The following is a 20119-nucleotide window of genomic DNA, read 5'->3' as shown; positions in this document are numbered from 1 at the left end:
CCTCGGGTCTGTCAAGCTTTACGAGGGCCTGAGCCCTTTAAAGCAGGAGTGTTTAAGCGCGGTATTTACATAAAACAGACAGAGGTGTGTGTGTATGTGTGTGTGGAGCCAGCTTCCTCGTTCTCAGGTGGTAAAACTGGAGCCTTTAAGTTATCAGCAACAGAAGCGTGCACGCAAACAATGAAACAGCGCTGCACGCCACGAATATGCGGCCCTTCCAACGGCGACGCCAGTGCCCCGTGCACGCGCCGGGTCAGGCGCAGCCCCAAGAATGACGCAGAGGCAGAGAAGGAGGAAGGAGAGGGTGGATACTGAGATGTGCTGGGACAGCAGCACCACCCCGACGTGAGTCATCGGACACGCTGTCAGCAGACATCCAACATCACACACTGACTCACTACGCTGGAGGAGACGAGATGACAACAGTCGCCACGATGGAGGGGAGCGGGAGAGGACGTCACAGGGAGACGCAGTCAGCAGTCATGGCGACGCCGCGCTGCTGCCAGATATACAGTGTACGGCGGCGTGGACGCCACCCTCCTGAGCTGGGTGGCCTCTGAGGGAAAACCTCTATAGATGATCGTTTCCTGTGTATTCTGCTCCCGGTGTAGCTGTTTTTTAATTGGCTGCTCCAATATGAATCCCATTATTAGCCCGGCACCTTCGATGAGCCCGTCAACAAGTCCGATTATGTTTAAATTGAAATTCTACTGCCCACTAATACGGAAACATGTTTATTTGAAGTGTTGACCATCAAATAGCAGCTGATGGCGCTCTGTCTTGTCCACCCTTTAATTAAACACTCGTGTTGCATCATCACTTGTAATTTGCTGTCGCAGAAAACGCGCTAATGAAACTACATCATCGTTAATGTCAATTCATTTTTAAATTTGTTGTTCTTATCCCGCACTGAGCCTGCTTATGAAACACAGACGGGAGCGGACACAGGTGAATGAAAAGCTACCCTCTGCGCTGCTTCCAGACCCGGCCTCTGAAAGGACCCCGACGTGCAACCTGCCCATCAAAAGAGGGTTTTTGCATTGACAGAAATGTCACTGAATTGAAAAGGGAATCTGACGCGATAAAGACACGCTGTCCAAAATACCACGGCTGCTTCAAACAAACTCACGGATGAAATCCTGAAAAATGCCATTTGGGGAGTGGAAAGCGAAATGCCACCGCGCCGATTCATGCGGTTCCTCGGCGCACGCTACAGGACTGGCAGAGACCCGTTTTAATTATCGTTTCCTCTCCTGCAGAACAAAACCGGCTCGTGTTACAGCTGCTACCGTTTCCGTGGGATCTGATTGGGGATTTGAAATGTGATTAACTGTTTTGTACTCCATTATGTCACAGTCACATATCGTGTACGCACAATTTGAACAGGCGTCTCTTCGGCTCTCGCTGGGGCGAGCGTGTCGTGTTCACTCGAGACTTATAGGTCGTCGTCTTTCGAGGCTGATGGTTGTGTTCCTGGGTCGAGCTTTGTCTCCTGGACAAGCGGGAGGCAGGACCATTAAGTCAGCACAGAGGGGACCATTTGTCTGGCTCTTTTCTGGCTGCGGCTGTATTATCTGGCGTGATGCTATTTGTCTGAGACCAGCCAAGCTGCGGATGTGACAGGATGGATGAATGATGGGCTCCCAGACGCAGCCGGTTTTGCTTCGCCGCCAATGTGGGGCAAGAAGCCAGAGTTAAGCAGCAGGGAGGGCGAGGAGGAAGAGCGACGGCGAAGGTGGCGGCGGGGGGAGGGGGCCTGGAAAAGAAGGCAAATGGAGGACGCCGCGGTAGCCGATGGCCAGGGGACACAATTTACGGCACCTGTTGGCCGTGACTGATCAAAGCACGGGGAGGTAATGGCGTGTGTGTGGTCTGACACCAGATGTAGCGATGGCTGGGAAGAGTCACACACACACACACACACACACACATGCAGAAAAGACATGTGAGTGAAACGAAAAAGAAAGACGGGAGAATAATAGAGGCGGGAGACAAAGGGCTGCACGGAGAGCAAAGAGAAGGGGAGTGAGGGACGAATAAAGAGAATGAATTGTTGGTGCAGGGATGTGAGGAAAATAGACAGAGGGAGAATATATTTGTCCCCTGATGGGAGTGTGTTAGGAGTCCATCTGTGGAGAAATGAGATCAGTGGCAGACTTAGTGGCAGAGGAAGCCCCGGCTGCCCCGCGGCTTACACTCTGACTCAACATCCCGCTTGTTCAGTCTGCTCTCACACAACCTGCAGCGCATTTAATCTGCCGGCCGCTCAGTGCGTGCGTTCGCGCCCGTGTGCACAGAAACAGAGGTTTATAAGCAGGGCTCCTGTCTCACGCCACCTCTCCATCAAACGACCGGGGCAGCGTCTCCTGCTCATCTCTACCTTGCTGGCTCTTTGGCTCCTTCCTGGCTGGCACCACGGAGGAATCTCCTCCTAGAATCAGCCACTAAATCATCTGTCCGCCACAATTAACCCTCTCACCCGGAGTTTGTACTTCAAGTCTCAGTGTATGTGTAGTTCTAAGATGTCCTTCACTGTCCTCGGATGACCACCTAGACCAGCCATACCAGACCCACAGAGAGGCCTCACCCAACCACACTGGTTACCGTAGTTAGACCTCTAGTTCAGTTGTCCTGATGGGAGCAATTTAGCTATTGCAATAATGTCAAAAAACACAAGCAATGAGCACGTGATGACACACACACACACGTCAGTCAGATGGTGCAGCAGCATACGTGACTATTACCAGGACACACACGTAATCTTAAGAAGCAATCAACAACAGGTGCACGCACGCTAACCGTGTGGGTGATCATGATCTGCACACACCCCCATTACATGGTCATAGTAAAGCCGAGGCTATTAAACATGCTAGGCCACCCAACAACTGATTAATGGTCTGTTCAACTCATTACATACAAGGTCAATGGGAAAACTACAAATCAATGTAAATTTGCATAATAAACATGAATAAAGCTAATGTGTACAGTGATTATGGTGCATATACCACCAGACAGACCTCGCCCCCCCCCCCCCTCCCCGGGAGATACCTGAGAGGAGCCCAGCTGGCTGTGGTGATGGTGCCAGGTGAGAGTGGATGGTAGAAGCCTGAGGGAGGAGGGAGATTAGAGCGTCAGGAGGCCGTCGGGGGAAAGAAGCAGAAGGAAAAGGATGAAGTTTGATGAAAGAATAGCAGAGGAGAGGAGATGAGTTCCTGTGCGACAGAGATGAATCTGCTAGCTTCTCTGATTAAAGGAAGCAGGGGTTTGCATGGTCTGATGCAAACATAACAACTAAAAAGGGCTCAAGAGTGGAGCACAGAGTGAAAGTGGCACTTTTTAAGAATTCTAGATACATTTGGACATATTCATTTGCATGATATAAGGCATGGGCACATCAAGAGGATGAAATGCATCATAAATATCCCCCAAAGCCATTCCTGCTCCTCACCATTTCTCTGGTTTCACAGCAATCAACCACAGGCCGACATAATACACCCTCCCGCTGCAACTTTCCTCTTGATCTATGTTTCATGCCTTCACTGGGCTGAACGAGAGCAAACCCTTGTACGGAGGCGCGGGATTATTCCGGCCTTGTGAGGATGAGGAGCAGTTAATTAATCACGAGTGTCTCATTTCCTCTTTATAACACTCATTTACTTTATAGCTCATTTTTGCTTATTGCTCTTCTCTTGCCGGCTATTAAGAGTTTGATGAGAGTGGCTGTGATTGTTGATGGTTTAAATTGCAGAATTTTTTAATATCCATTTTTTAAAGCCTTATACGGACATCTGAAAAAAGGGAGTTTATGTCCAAAACTTTGAACTGAGTGTTGGCCGAATGGCTAGCTGGAAAGAATTATTAATTCACGGAATCTCTAACCGTGTCCTAAATAAATCTTTTTCCCGAAGTAAATAATAAATCAAATAATCTGGAGTTAGTGACACCCCTGCCTTAAAGAGCTGCACCGCTGCTGCAGCCCTGCACTGTAAATCAATGGTGGATACGTCTGATCCCTAGATATGGTCATTTTGTGGGATTATTACTTTTCCAACTATGCTAATCTTCAGGGGGAAGAGAATTTGACATGCTAGCACAGGAGTCGATTAGTCTTTTGCAGTGAAGATCATATTTATTAATAACCAGTGAGAGTGTGCCTGCAGCTGTGCCTCGGCTCGCGTCCCTGTGATGAATGCTTTATCGCTCAGTGTCACATCGTTTTCTTGAGTACTCGTTATTAGTATACATAGATCTGGCGCAGGCTCGTGCTGCCTTCCGTGCGCCTTCATGCATACAGGAATGGCACAAATAATCAAATGCTCGCAAGTTAACACAATCACTGCGTGTGAGTCAATACATAAGTGTGATTTGTCGCTGCGAGCATTATGCGACTGAAAAGAACATAAACCTCATCAACTCTGATGGGAGAAACAGTCGGATGTGACTGTTTGCCTTTGTTCTAAGGGAAAATAAGGATTCTGTTCGCAGCAGATCCTCTCTGTCTTCATATCCGTGCCTCTCGGTCACGCCTGGGCACTTTAAGCAGCTCCCCGAGGAGAAAGGTTGCCTGGAACGACACCGCCCACGGGCCTCCTTCAGACGCATCCTGCAGGGCGAGGGCGGAGGGGTTCGCAGCAGAAGTGGGAGGTGACGAGTCAAAAGTTATGAAATATGCCCCCTGAATAATCAACACCCAAGTCAATTTGTTCAGAGTGCGTGAGAAGTGGGCGGACTACAGAGGAACGGGCAGAGTGGGTGGTGACCCGGTCCATATCTCAGACAAACACACAAAAGCCCGAAGGCCCGAGAGAAGAGATGGCTGGCAGGGACGGGACACAACAGAGGGACATAATATTGTGCTTTAATCAATTATTCTGCTTTGACTGCATCTTCCAACCCTGCTGTTTTCACAACATCCAAGTCATCAGAATGTAAAAACAGGAGCAAGCGCAGCGTCGCTAACGAAGGATACATGTTTTCACACTTTGAGCTGGGCCACAGCGCAACGCCGTTGTCTCTCGGTACATGTTGGTATGGGGACAGGAGTGCACTGACAGCCTGACCTGACGACCATCGAGTAGGCTATAAATACAAGAACCTCTCCCCCACAATGCCACACAATTTATTCACACTTCATTTTGGATTCTGAGTGCAAGTTTCCCCCTAAAACCATCGCATGGGTATTAAAACCCAGCCAGGCAGAGCGTCGCTTCTGCAGCAATGAGCGCCTTTTTGCAGCAGTGTGCTCCAGCATGGGAACTATCCTCTGAGTGGGTTATGATTAAGACCATCTGAGTGCTTCCATTCTTACAAGGGCTCTAAAGCCTGCATTAGGAAAAAAAATACAAAAATATTTCTGGGTCCCAGACATTTTGATTCAGACTCGCTCATCTTTCCTATTTCTTGTTGTCTTCATTGGTCACATCATTCTCCTTTAGAGAGTGTTGCCTGAAAGTACAGAGACGTGACCAGAAGGTTCCTGGTCTGAACCCCGTAGAAGCCCCTGTATGCTCCCTGGGGGCTGAGGTCGAGGAAGTGCATCTTTATGTGTGATCTCATCTTGACGCTATTGTAAAAAGGCGGCGCTCTTGTCATTTGTCTCCTCTATTCTGCTCAAAGGCGTAAAGCAGAGTGACGGTGGGCCTATCGCGGCGCCGGCTACAAGCTGGCCGAACCAGATTAGCGAGCATCCTATTTCTCACATTGACAAATTAATTTCCACCCAAATTAAATGAAGGGACCCTCCCGTGATGATTCCCCCGGAAATTAAAAATGTTTTTGAAGAACGAAATAAAACAGCAACAACTCCCCACAAGAGGAGAAAAAAAAAATCTAATTACAAGTAGAGCAACCGTAGGATAGTAAATTAGGGATAAATGAAGCTGGGGAGAAGGAATCCTATATGGTCAATGAAAGTGAGTAATGCGTGACGGAGGGGATGTGTGAATTCAGGTTCAGTGGAGATGCTGAGAAATGAAGAGGAAAAAAGAATGAACCATATAGCCTAACCTAGCCTTGACTATTAGGGGATGTGCTATTTTCCCCCAGGCGACGGTGAGGTGGAGGTAAAAGACAATAATAGAGGGGTGAAAGAGTGCAGGACACAGAGGATGGGGGGAAGAGATGAGAAAATAAACAGCAGGACGGAGTGAGTGGCAGGGGGAGGCACGAGGCTGTCGGGGCTGGCGCCGCTCGGATTCACTGACATTTACAGAGTGGCCGATCGTTCCTCACCTTCCTCTCCCTGAAAAGTTCAAAACGCGCACGGCTCCACAGAGGAGATGCTGTGGCGTGTGGATTAACAGGTCCTCTCATCTCTCCTCCCTTCCATCTTCAGACGCTACGGCTGCCACTCTGGCTGTTTGCCCCTCGGCCTGGCTACCTGCCTGTCTTCCACCTGCCCGAGACTCTTCCTTAACCCTGATTAAACCTACTTTTTAGGCTGTGTTGCAAGTTTGAATTTGCTGATCTGTCACCCGGCCAGGGTATCCCGCAAACCAGGCTGCACACAGGAGGCTGAAACACTGCATTCAGCAGCCACCCAGTTTGGGGCCCAGCAGGGAAGATTGCTGCCCCCCCCTTAAGGCCATCTGCCCCCCACTGCTTCATATCACACACAGCATATGGTTGCACGTGGGTTCGGCCAGCTCGCTCGATGGGAAGAGATGGCAAACATGCTTGGTCTGACCTTGTCATCTCTCTTTAAATTCTTTTTATTACTCTCTAACCTTTAGTGGCTAATTGAGCTGCTGGACAGAGAGGATAATGGTGAGGGCTTAAAGAGAGGCCACTTAAACACCAGCCTCCTCGACTCCAACTCTGTCTCTTAGAGCAGCATCTTTGTAGGCAATGGGAGGAAAATAATAACAATCAAAACATGCACCAAGGTCAAAAGCAAGGGCATTTATTTTCAATTACCTCTTCAAAAGTGCCTCCAGCTTCATCCCCATACAGAAACCTGTTGCGGCCTGTTGTCCACAAGCCGTGAGGGTCATTAAAGGAACCTGGTGCATTAAAACAGCATAAGCAGCTGTGCTGGTTGATAATAGTGCTTCCCCCCATCGCTGCTCCCCTCACGGTTAATTCATTTAGAAAGTTACCCATTAAAATGGAGGCAGAGGGGGGCACACGCAGCAGGGGACTCCTTTAGCCTGGCAACTCTGATAAAAGACCTGACGACTTCACTCGTAACGCGGCAGAAATACTGGTGACTGAAAGGCCCAGGCTGGTGTGAACGTGATTATGACATCAAGCGTTGAAACAGATCAACGGTAGCCTCCCTTCGTCATCGGAGATCTGGCAGCGGCTACCCCGAACTGGCTCGACCTCGCTGAACCCCGCTGCTCCCTCTCCTCCAGAGGTTAGTCTCACATCAGTGCGCGGTGTCTGAAGCAGCGCAGCACAGTCTTAAATCTTATTTCTCCATCTCAATCCTTCCTGTCTTCCCTTTTTTATCTTCATCTCTCTTGCGGCTTGCTGTATTAACCCGAGCGTGATCTTTGGCAGCTCTGACCCGAGCCGCCGCATCTTTCTTTCTTCATCCTGAGCAGCTTTAGGTAATAGCAGACATTACGTCCAGGTGGGATTTTTCTTCCTCTTTGTGTGTATGTGAGCGTCTCCCTCCACCAATACTTATGGGACATGATTAACGGGACCAATAGCTGTCTTAGACACAGGTAAACTAAACAGAGAAGCACATTTGCCTTGATTGAGTTCGATTACAGGATAGCTGTGGCGTAAACAATGCTGATATTATCTAACACAATACTTTGTTATAGTTTAAAATAGCTTATTTCAGCCCTCTGAGGGTGGGAGATCAACATCAATCAGAAAATAAATATAATAAACCCACTTCAGCTGCCTGGCATAACTTTTATTCATGTCTTTCAGGGTCAATTTCTTAACCCTAACCCTAACTTGGTTTCTCATACGTTAGACCAGAATTTACGATGTACAGCAGTATAATGCGGACCAGACATGCATACATAATATCTATGATATCTAATAAGTCCAATACTTAAATGCATCTTTCGATGGAAATACATGTTTCTGTCAACTTTTTCCTGTAAAAACTGCCCATATTTCAGCTGATTTTAATGTTGCTTCCAAATTTAACCACCCTCAATTGGATTTCTTTCTTTTTAATTACATTTAGAATAACACACACTGAAAAACACATCTGAACCGCATGCACACACAGGCTCACACAGCCTATTCCCCAATTTTCACAATTAAGCCACATTCAATATGTTTCGTGATGCTTTGTCCTGAATAACACCCTTCCCAGGTATGTAAGCTCTCTATTAAAGCTGAGGCCATCTGAGGAGAAAAAGTGCTGCTTCTCGTAAGCAGAATAGATTTCTTCCCCATCTTTCACAGGAGGCTGTTTGCTGGAGTCGACGCTCTCCTCCATTTTCATTAGCAGCTTGACCACCATACATTCTCCATATAATTGAGGTTGAAGCCTTCTGCACTGTAATGGGGCTTTCTATAACAGATGAAAGCCTGTCATCTTTGGGAACCACGTGCGTGCGTGTGTGTGTGTGTGTGTGTGTTTGAAACCAATCACTTCATCTGTGACCACCTTTCAAAAGTGACTTTCAAGAAGTCCATCTTTTTTTCTTAAACTGATGTCTAATAAAATCAAAGCCAGACAGATGAAACATTGAACATCTTTCTTGTAGGAAGCTGCAGAGACGAGGTCCATCTGAGGCTCTGCTGCTCTAATTAATGTGATTAAACAGACTGAAACAGTTTTTTTGTTGGCTTATTTACGAGTTAAAACTCCTCTGGTTGTTGTGTGAGATTATGACTTGAATGGTGCCACCTATATCAGATCCATTCATTTCCCCCTCTAATCTTCTGTGTTCCTTACATGGACAGGCAGATTTCATTCAGGTGGGTTTTGTCTTTAATATGCAGACTTTAAAAGCAACACAGGCCCTGCGTTTCCCTGTCATCATCATTCACCTCAGTTCCTCAGTCAAACGCAACATCAGAAAAGCCTACATCTGAGGGAGACTTTAGCTGATGAAAGGTAGCTATCGGGATTCAGACTTCAAGTAAAGTCAAGATGGCCAGCGTTTAAAGGGAGGGAAATCACTTAAAACAGATTAGGAACTGTTACCGTATTAAAGAAGCAACATTTAGGGCTTATTTTTAATCTTACTGGCAGGGCGCTGCTATGAGTCTGCCCTGTTTTGTGCTGTAGAGAAGGAAAAATAAAGAGAAATGAAAGCGCAATATTAAGATTTGGGTAATATTTGCATTGTTGATGGAATCTGCCTTGTAGATAGAGTCAAACAACCGCCTGGAAGCCGCCATGGTTGCTCGGGGTTTAACTAATCTCAAACCATCAAACCTGCAAACACTGTTCGTTCAGCTCCCTAAAATTACTGAGAGTCACGGAGGTGCTTAAATTGGAAGCTGCAGCTGAGTCAAAGAAGGGCTGTAAATAAAAAAGAACAACGGCACTCATCCAGAGTGTGTGTGTGTGTGTGTGTGTGTGTGTGTGTGTGTGTGTGTGTGTGTGGAGGGGGGGTGTTGGACAGATGGTGACACACTTGTGATTTTTTTAGCTGTAAATTTTCAACGGTGGTTAATGCGAATGAAAATCTGAACATTAAAAGTGCTGAATATGTTCAAGAGGCTGCTCTACACAGGCCTCGGAGCAGGAGGAGTAGCTTCACATGTTGTCTTTAAACAGTCTGTCGTCAGAGATATTGAAAAGACAATGAGGCTAAACCTATAAAAATTTAAAGAAGCCTAAAAAGAACTTCCTGAACCTTCCATTTTCTTTCTGAGCAGCATGGATGAATGTCGAACTATCAGTGTCACAAATCTTTGGCCCAACAAATTCTTTAATATTTTCCCTCCTTGGTTCTGGGCACCTGACCTTCCAGCTCTGAGCAAAAACTGCACCGTCATTCCCGCGGAGGAAATGTCAGCTGTGCACATAATCTGCTGAATCAGAGCAGGTTCCCCCAGCTCGTCACGCTGTGTCTGTTTGCTTAAATTAACGTGCATCTGTGACTCCATCTTGCTCCGGCCTGTATGCATCCATAATGTATGAGGCCTGTGTTATTGTGAGCTACATGTGGCCGGGTTTGCACGCTCTTCCGTGGTGCTGTGATAATGCATCAGTGCCTGACATCAGCGCGTTAGCCACGGCATGACGCGACCCTCCGGGGGCCCATCAGCGTGAGTGTTCCAGAGAATAATAAATAGGAGGAGATTGGAGCTGAGAGGATGAGACCGCCGATCGATTCCTTTGCTGTGTCCAAATTAGGAGGGACGGTTGAGTGTGTGATGGGTGGACAGAGAGAGAGCACAGACAGAAGGACAGCGGGTAGGCCAGGTAGGTGGAAGCAGCGCTACAGTAGGGGAAGGGGGGGGGGGGGGGGTAGTGAAACAGCCAGGCTAATTAAGCTCCATCCCAGTGGAGGAAATGGTCCTGCTCCTGTCCTTGCAAGGACACGCTGCTCATCACATGTCGCACACATTCCAGAAAGACCACAGACACTTAAACAATTTGATTAGAATGCAAAATCGCACAAGTGGCATCGCGGTTTCGCCTGAGGAACAGGCGTTCACACACATCTGCCATCACGTCTCCTGAGGGGCTCAGCCTTTAGAGGAGGGGGGACTAATCAGTGCCAAAGACTGCTGGCGCCAGCCGCTACAGGTCCCAGGGTGCAGGCGTGTGCCACGGGCCAACCCACTCATCTCTGTTCTGCACACCCACTGGCAGCACACACACAAACACACACTTGAGGCGCTCGTGTTATGTCTCCATTCACAACAAACACATACAAATGAGAACACGAGCACACACCGATACAATAAGAGACGTGTAAACATTCCAGAATCACACACGCAGCCCTTGGCTCCACGGACGTCTGCCTAGAAAAGCTCGGCTAATGAACAAGGCCTCTGGCTCTGGTGGCTTTAGACAATGGTGGCGTGGAGTTACTCAGTGCCTCACCACGGCTCTGCAGCGGGATTAGAGGGATGTTTCATATTGACACAGAGAACAAATCGAGGTACGCTGGTAATTCCATTTCACACTCACCAGCAGTGTGAGGGGAGATGGGAAACAGGAGGGAGTGATGGAGGTTGCAGCCCACGGGTGCCCTGTGAGTGCTTTTGACCTCCCCGGGGGTACTGATCCTCTCACAGACAGCACGTTAACGCAAACGTCCGTATGCAAGCCCCAGTGGAAATACACAGACTGAACACACATGCTGAAAGGAAGCGTGCATATTTCTGAGGACAGTGGCACTGAGGCCAGTTTCATGGAAGAAATGAGAGAACTGAAAGGGCAGAAAACAAGAGTCTGATGGTGGGTGAAAAGCAGGGTGAACAGGGAGCTGGGCTGGTCTGCAACATATGATAAAAGAGGAGAGACCTGTTACCTTTGTTGTAGAAATATGTCTGAGATTTAATCTAAGCAGTGATGCAAACAACACAGTGCTGTGTGTGTGTGTGTGTGTGTGTGTGTGTGTGCGTGTGTGTGTGTGGGCAGCTGAAGGATTGGTTGCCAGGGAGATTCTGACATATTGGGCCCCACTCCCTGCTGCCCTCAGTTTAGCCCCGACAAGTCACAGAAAATGTTCAGCAGCAGGCTAATTCACAATCTCTCCCTCTCTTTTATACACACACACACACACACACGTGCACACACTTGCGTGCAGCCACTGCTTAGGTGATCATCGGGTCCATCGTTGATGGTGTAGCGTCCCTCTGTTGTGATGGGTTGGGTGTGTGAGCCCCTTGTGGAATAAAGTGTGCCACAGATATTCCACAGCTGACTCCAGGAGTCTCTTTCAGGTGGTCTTTGTAGTGCAGCTCTGGTCCACCAGGCCTTCTACTGGCTGATGGCAGTTGTCCATAATGCACCTGATGGGGCAACAGGTGGATGTGGCCGACCCTTTGAAGTTGCCTGTGCACCAGGGTAGCTTTCATTCCAATAGAGTCAGCATGTTGGAGGACGTCGCTGTGGGGAATGTGATTCTACCAGCTCCTACCAGGGGATGGCGAGGATGATAAAGGATGATGGCGAGGATGATAAAGGATGATGGCGAGGATGATAAAGGATGATGGCGAGGATGATAAACCAGGCCTCTGCTCCACAGCAGTGTGCTCACACAGACTGGCAGAACGCGACTTCCGTTTTTGTTCTCAGGTGGCTCTTTTTGCGAGAGTGCAGCCCAAAGGTAGAGACGAGGTTGAAGCGGGCCAAAGTAACAGAACTGTCTGACAGCTTTAGGTGGTGCACCATTGACACGGACCACGGACGGGACAGTGGGTGGACACCTAATATTCATCACCAGCTCAGATTTGGGGTGGTGAAAACTAGCTTTAATGACCGGTAAACAGCAACCAGGCTATGTAGCATTGCACCTGTGCTGTGTCGGGAGTATACGATCATCTGCACATTGCCGCTCACGGATGTTACTGACTTGTAGACCATTAGTGTACACACCTTGTGTGCACCACTGTCTTCCTTGATGACTGGAAAATTAGTGTGGCTGCCATCAGGAAAAGGATGAAGATCACAGGGGCGAGTACAACGCCCTGCTTTACACTAACACTCACTGGGAGAGAGGGAGATTGCTGACCAGCAACGAGTACACAGGCCTGCACGCCACTGTGAAGGATGCTGAGCAATTTCTTTCGTATGACCCAGAGGATTTCCCAAAACTCTACCAAAGGCCTTGCTCGGGTCAGTGAAGGTGATGCAGAGGTCCTTGTGTTGCTCCCTACACTTGTCGCACAGTGAAAATCAAGTCCGGAGTGCTACACAAGTCCGGAGTCACACTGTGTCTCTGCGAGGATGTCCTCTGTGAAGTGGGTTATGAGGTGAAACAGCATGAGCCCTGCAAGCTCTGAGCCCGTCATAGAGAGGAGACACGCACACAAACCCCTTTTGCTCTGTTGTCTTTCATTTTGAGCTAGTATGCTCCTACCTGTAAGTAGGTTAACGGCACCGCAGAACCGCATGTTCCCTCTTATTCCTCCCTTTCAAGAGTGCTTTGTTCATCCACTCAGTCATGCTAGTCAGTCTCTCTCACTGACAGGCATCTTCCTACCCTCCTCTCCTCCTCCAGCTGCTCCTGGGACCTGTTGTTCTCATCTACTGTCAGCAAAACTTGGCCTGTTGTAATTAGTGTAGAATTTTAATAAGCTTATCAGGTCAAAAGCAGCTTAGTCCTTGAGGACCCTCGCAGGGTTGAAATTAGTCTCACACCCACATTTAAAATGTCACATTTCACATGGCAAAGAAACAAGCATGATTCATTAGCAAACACTTAGTGACAAATTCAGCCCCAGAATCCCCCCCATAAAGAGATTAACCCACTTTAAATCAACCAGTTAACAAAATAGTAAATTATTTCTGCGAGGGGCAACTCGAAGAAGAACAAAAGGCAACAGCCGTCATATGTCAGGCTGCCATTGTGCTAAATAAACCAATAGCTACGGGGAGGATGTCAACTGGTGAGGGAGACAGAGGGGGAGAGAGTGATAAACAAGCAGCAGCTAATGCATGAAGACAGCGAAAGGAAGAATAAGCAGAAAGGACCAGACAGAAGCTGAAAGAAAATAAAAAATAAGCTGTAAAATAAGCAAGAACAGCAATCTTGCTAGACGAGCATCCTCGTCGCTAAAGCCAAGGGCCATAGACCTTGGGACTTAATGAAGCCTTTCTTTCCTGATATCGCAGTCTGCATCCTCAACAGCACGAGCTGTCCTCCGCAGATCATCCTCCGCCTCTCTTTCAGTGCTCCCTGCTGCACTGAAAGCGAATCCAGCTCACAGTGCGCGCTGTAAACCAGCTCTGCTCCAGACAGCACCGTAAATCTGCCCTCGTTTCCACTTAATCGTAAAACGTCCGAGCACCAGAGAGTTGGAAAGGGTGAGAGAACAGGGAGCTAAATGTTAGCCACAGGGGTGAAGGGAGTAAAAGTGCTTCCTGACTAATGAAATAAACAATGGATTCATGAAGCTCAGGCTGTGATGTCATGATCATGAGCACAAAAGAGAAAACGCACTGGCGTCATGAGGGGAAGCAAATGTGTTATTGTCACTCCAAGAAAGATTAGATGCACTCTAATCTTTAAATGTTATATTCATGAAGCTACGAAATAGTTCTTGAGTGACAATAACACAATTTAGACAGTCATCACTTTTGAAAAGTAAAAATAAGATGCGCAGGAGGTCAAAATGGACAACTGGATGCCTATTTCTTCTCCAATTGTGACGGCAAAACGTCCCGGTCAGAGAGTAATGCGGTCTGGGCAAATTTAGAATGTAATTTTGGAAGATTCCGAAGTGATTGAGACAAGTATTGCCTTGTTGCTGCAGCTCCCAGGGGAGGACGGGCTTCTGCAGAACCTCACACGCTGCATCAGGACAAAAAAAACTCCGCTGATACCAATATTGTATGACTTGAACGGTTGTCGCGTCTCATTTTTCTCCGTTTCATCAGCAAATGGGGCCTGATGAATTGCATTTCATGTGAGATGACAGCACTCTCCCCTGAATATATCTGATCTGGTTTGTTTTGTCCCTCACACTTATCCACCCAGTGAAAGTGGGACTTTGTGGCGGCTGATTTATGTCAGCCCGGCCGCGCTCCGCGCTCATTTGTAGCGTATCTGTTTGTTAAAGCAAAGATTTCCTTTCTTAAACTGTCTTTTTACCTCATCAGCTACAAGCTGGTTGAAGAAAAATAACTTATCCAAATAAAAATGTCAAACTGCAGGTTATTGTGTATTGAAGCACAGTTAAACACTGACTCGTATGACAGGATAATACAGGAGAGATGGTGGACACGGGGCTGTTAGTGCAGTTAATTTGATGAGCTAGCCTGCAGTGAGTGCATGTGTGTGTGCGTGTGCGTGTGTGTGTGTGGTAATAAGCTCCATTTCCTCTACAGCCTGACAGAATCCCATCTCATGCTGTGACGCCTGTCTGTCATTTCACAGCCTCGTGTGAGATATGCTCCAGATCAATATTTAATGTCGCTAATGTTGGAGAGAGAGAGGAGAAAGGAGACAAAGTGGGAGAAAGTGTGTGTGTGTGTGTGTGTGTGTGTGACACAGACACCAGGACGTAGCAGACGATAGACAAAGGCGAAAGAGAAAACTACAGCGATATTCTTGGGCGGGATGTGAGGCCCCGAAAGCGTGAGAGTCTGTGGGGAGGAGCGAAATGTCACGGCCAATCTCTAATGAAGGGCCTTGCGGGAACTATAGTTAGATAAATTATTTAAAGGCTTTCATTTAAAAATGTCCAAAAAACTGTGCTGCGATGATTTGCGCAGGGGCTGGGGAAAGGTCAGCCTTGTGTTGGGAGTGCTTCATTAACCTCCCACCACCTCCCTACCTCAATTATTTCTGTCAAAGAGCACCTGGGGGGAGGGAAGGGAGATAGGGGGGGGGAGTGTGGCATGGCTGCGGTCCAGCTGATACCATGCTGCTGCTACCGCTGCTGCCGAGAGCTGAGGGGCTCCCACTACATCCGCCTTATCTCACAAGCTGGTGGCAGCCTATTTCAGGTAGGATGTCTGGGTGACTTCAGTGTTGTAAAATCCCTGGAGATATGCAGGAAAGAGGCTGGGCGAACTGGTCCGTGTGTGTGTGTGTGTGTGTGTGTGTGTGGGAGGGAGAGAGAGAGAGAGGGTGAGTGAGTGGCTCGGCTCGTCTCTGGTCTTCAGTAGTGTTTAGCACTTTGATCTTGCAAAATGTTTTCTACAACCGTGGAACTCACAGAGCTGCGAGGAAGCGTGCACACATGCGTGCACGAACAAACCCATACACACTTCTGTCTCCCGGGCAGGAAAAGCAGCTTGGAACTTTTCATCCCTGTTTTCCCACCTCGTCTCTGCCTCTTCTCTGCTGTCAACAGGAGCCACTGTAGCTTTTGACGTGAGAACAAAAAAACCACAATTAATTCAAACTCCCTTACATCTGCATAAATATCCCTCACATGTCTCGGATTTGTTGTGTTCGGTTATTTAACGCTTATATTTTGTTCCCACACAGTGGTAACGAAATGTTCAATATTTTGACGGGAACAAATCTCCCAGTCATTAAAATGCAGCCAGTGATTAAACCTTGAGAAAGCACTTGTGTCTCTAATAGCATTTATTTTTCTCTCTCACTGAAAGGAGAAACCGCCAAACGTGGCATGTATTCAGGTGAATGGGACTCAGAATGAGATAAACTAAAGGTATTTTGTCGCAGCCTTTCCTGTCTCTGCAGGTTATGTTCTGTGAAATGTGGATGGCACGCGTGTTCAGTGTTGTGACACAACGTGCACTGGAGCCATTTTGACAACTTTACAAGAGTAAGATGTGAACTATGCTTTTGCCCTCATCGTTCATATTTAATCCATTTATGAGACCTTTGAGTGCTGTTGTACATGACTGAGATCATGAAAAAATACAGAAAATACCAGAGATGAAAGGAAGATGGACAGAGGAGAAATATCTTTCGTCATATTTTCTAAAATCCCAAATTTCTGCAGCTTCCAAGCGAGCAGCAGGTCTGAGCTGCAGATCAGAGAGATTTTAAATCAAACCTTATTTGACTGGCAAGTGTCTTCCACAAAACAGCCATAATAGATGCTGCTACATCAAAGAGAAGACTAATCAGGCTGAAGGACCGAGGCGTCACAGAGCATCAGCCCTCAGGGGCCACTGCCTGTCTCCCTGGGAGACGCTTCATCACATTTGACCTCGACACACTCGCGCACTGAATGCCTTTAGCATGTGCAAAAACATGCTAGGCTCATGGCGGCTAACCCACGCTACACGTCGCAGAGGGAATGCGTGTGAGAGGTGAGTCGGTTCCTTGACAGGCCTGTCGATGAAGGCTGGGAAAAAGCAGTAAAAAAAAAAGAAACCTCATCTCATCTTGATGTATTTGGGTCGGTTTCACATCCCCGGTCACCGCTCGTTCAGACGGTGTGGCTAAACAATGAAATCACACAGTACATTTAACTTAATGTAAATGCACATCACTCCCCATGAAAGCAACTGCATCGTTCTGCATGAACAAAGAGCATATACAACAACCAGGACAAAAACGGCCTGGTACTTAACATAAAACTCAATAAATCGGTTCCAGCAAACAACACGTTGTATCCATTTATGGCTGCCTGGTTTTGCCCGAGAGCTCACTGTATGATCAAGATGCTCTTATGATAAAGAGAGAAAATGCAGAGTGCCTAGCTCTCCTCCCATAAGAGGGGCGAACGCTTATTTGCATTGAAATGAACTGTCAGAGACCTCCACGCGCGTCTGTGTGTGCAATGCCGCGTCGACCTGCACGGATCACCGGTGATGAGGTGACTCCTCAATCTCAGCAACAACCCTCCAGCCTCGTGGGAACCTCTGAACCTGGCTGTACTTATGCATGCTATATGTTTTCTGTCCGCTCCCTATGGTGCTGCGGCGCTATCGTGTTCCCACCTATGGTTTATGGCGCTCCCAGGAATAGCATGTATGGAGGCAATATGTGAGAAAATTCCAATTTGACTAAATCGATCAAAAACACGGACGTATTCTGATCAGGGCACACGTTTCGCATTAGTGTTAGCCACAAATTAGCTGTCAGAAAAAAAAAAAAAACTCTACTGTATATAATGTATGGGACGTATTGTCTGAGCAAGTGAGACATGATTGATAGGCCCCGTCAGCGGTGTGCTGAGTGCACCTTGATGCTCAGACTAAAACGCCATTTTATTACCACTCCAGTATTGGAGCTGATCGTCTCCTTGATAGCTGGTTTCAGTGGTGAGGGCTGTGTTTCCAAAACACTAAATAAAAGGAAAGTCTGTCTATTTAACTACATTTTCAGTCAGTAGCCACAAAGAATGCTCTTTCCGGTGTGTATTACTGCACTACTGCATTGTTTCATTTACCGCAATGATACATTATTGACTATTATTGAGCATATATGTGGAGAATACCCAACTCTCCTACAGCTCATTTCAAAGAACAGTGCTTTATTTGAGATAGGTGAGCTAAGCTGAGATTCCATATGCAGGGCATTATCTATAGATCAGGAGACATCTCTACTGAGTGGCTTTTATAGGTAATCAATAGGTTGGCTCGGTCATGGTGACTCTTACTCATTATAACTCTTTAATAAAAGCCAATCCTGTGCTGATTACAGCTCAGTCTGGAACAAACACGTGACCATTTATGGATCTGTTTGCACAGGAAAAAAAATCTGACAAGCTTTAGGTGGGAACAGCCAGCTTAATCCTCATCATTTAAGGTTATTAGACATTTATGATCAGGAATGTAAACCATTATCTCATCAAAAGGGACTTAAAATAGGAATCAATACCAGCATCGGAGTGCTGCAGTGGAAATATCAGGAAGCTCTCGAGTGAAGGTGACCTGGTCTTAAACGTTCCCAACGATGTTCCGAGGCATTTATCAACGGCTCAAACCCGACGCTCAGGCTGAGAGCTTGAGGAGACACACTCGAGATGGTGCTGTCACCAGTAACCTTCACTGACCCGTAGTTCCCTTCCCTGTCTGGGCTCAGGCCGTAGTGGTAGTTGGTTCCATCTCTCCAAACACCAGGTTAGGTGGTGAAAGCTGCCCTCATGAAAGAATTTCCAGGAAAGGGCAACAACATGGGGTCAGTGTGTCACATGTGCGGGCCGAGAGGCCACAGATGTTATGCAGCAGGGGTCGGGCTCCATGTGAGCCGCTCGCCAGCTCGCCTTCATATGTCAGGGGGATTTGGAGACCTAAACACAGACAGGGGCACAGGAAAACACAGGCCAGTGCACTGGGAGGCCCCCCCCCTGACACGACTGAGCGGACAGCTAATTGCACAGCGGCCCTGCACAAAATGGACCTCACAACAGTGGGAAAAGTCAGAGGAAGAAAGTTTCTATCGAACGTTGTCACGGTGACAAAATCTGATGCTTTGCCGTCGGATGTGTGTGTGGATGTGGAACACATCCAGCCGCATACACACACTCCCCGTTATCCTCCACATCATCCTGAATGACAAGCATATCGACCACCGACAGGACGCTGATACACAAAACACTCAGACGCAGAGTGTGTCATATTTCAGCCGTTTGTGCTTCCCTTGCTGGGAGCAAATATGTGATGAGAGACCCCGCTGGTCCTGCAGGGCCCAGAGGGTCTGCCCCTCTGACCCGTCCAGAGAGGACAGGGTCTGGACAACGTCAATAAGCCATAAGACACAGGGGAAAGAAGGAGGATCCGATTAGATTTCTTGTTGCACCTCAGCAGAGTGGGTTTTGGTATTTTATTAACATTTTAGAGGTTGAGCTTGCGATCGTGTTTCAGCTTCCACAGCAGAAGGTCGGCAGTGAAGCTCTCGTCCCTGTGATGATCTGAGCCCTCTGACAAGGCGTTTTAGAGCCCCCCCCCCCAACCCCCCCATCTATCTCCTGCTCGTTTCTTATGTGTAAAGACAGCTCAGACGTGCGGAGCATGAGGTAGACACCTCAGTGACTGTGACAGTGACTGAAACCCACGACCCTGCTCCTCCAGCCACTGTGGCTCAATATTTGATGGGTGGAGGTGGTGCTGGGGAGACAGGAAATCCTGGGTGAAACTCCTGCAGGAGTGTATAAAATGTCCCAGGTGGGCGGGGAAGAGGAGGTGGGTCAGGACAGAACAAGGATTGGTACAGTGAATTATTCATGCTGCTGAGGTTAACAGTAGAACAGCATTATGGGTGGCGCAGAGGAGAACAAAGGGAGGAGGGCAAATGGGCCACGCTGAATGAAAAGTGAAAGTACGCAGGCCAAGCCAAGCGGAGATGAAAGAGTGCTTTATATTCGTATAGATTGTACAGTTCTTTACTGTCTATTAACCCCAACCAGGGTCAGATGGGTGTCACCTGGCAAGAGGCAGGAATCTTCCTGGAATATTAGTGGCTCGTCACAGGTGACGGTCCTTTCTGTTGGTTTGAAAGGTCACGGAGAAGGTGTGGGTTTGTGTACTGGTGACTTGCTTTGGACAGAACCTGAGAGCACATAAGAACTCGGTGTGTGACGGTGTGTAGAAATAAATTTCACCTTGATCTCTTACTTTCTTCTCTTTTGTAGTTTTTCTTTT

At 47.7% G+C, this 20119-nt stretch overlaps 1 protein-coding gene across 5 annotated transcripts in view; it reads right to left on the bottom strand.

Annotated features, from left to right (window-relative positions):
• pacrg (PARK2 co-regulated) overlaps positions 1–20119 on the bottom strand; it is a 94244-nt gene that overhangs the window by 8461 nt on the left and 65664 nt on the right. For 3 of the 5 annotated variants that reach the window (XM_057011729.1, XM_057011728.1, XM_057011732.1), the window contains one exon: positions 3049–3106. The exons of the other annotated variants lie outside the window; for them this stretch is intronic. In XM_057011729.1, coding sequence (XP_056867709.1) covers positions 3049–3106 — 58 coding nt within the window. The remainder of the gene's footprint in view (positions 1–3048; positions 3107–20119) is intronic. 5 annotated transcript variants of the gene reach the window in all.

Source organism: Takifugu flavidus, chromosome 16, assembly GCF_003711565.1.
Source record: "Takifugu flavidus isolate HTHZ2018 chromosome 16, ASM371156v2, whole genome shotgun sequence".
NCBI lineage: Eukaryota > Metazoa > Chordata > Actinopteri > Tetraodontiformes > Tetraodontidae > Takifugu > Takifugu flavidus.
The sequence above is the reverse complement of the archived record's forward strand: the minus strand, read 5'-3'. Positions and strand labels throughout refer to the sequence as shown.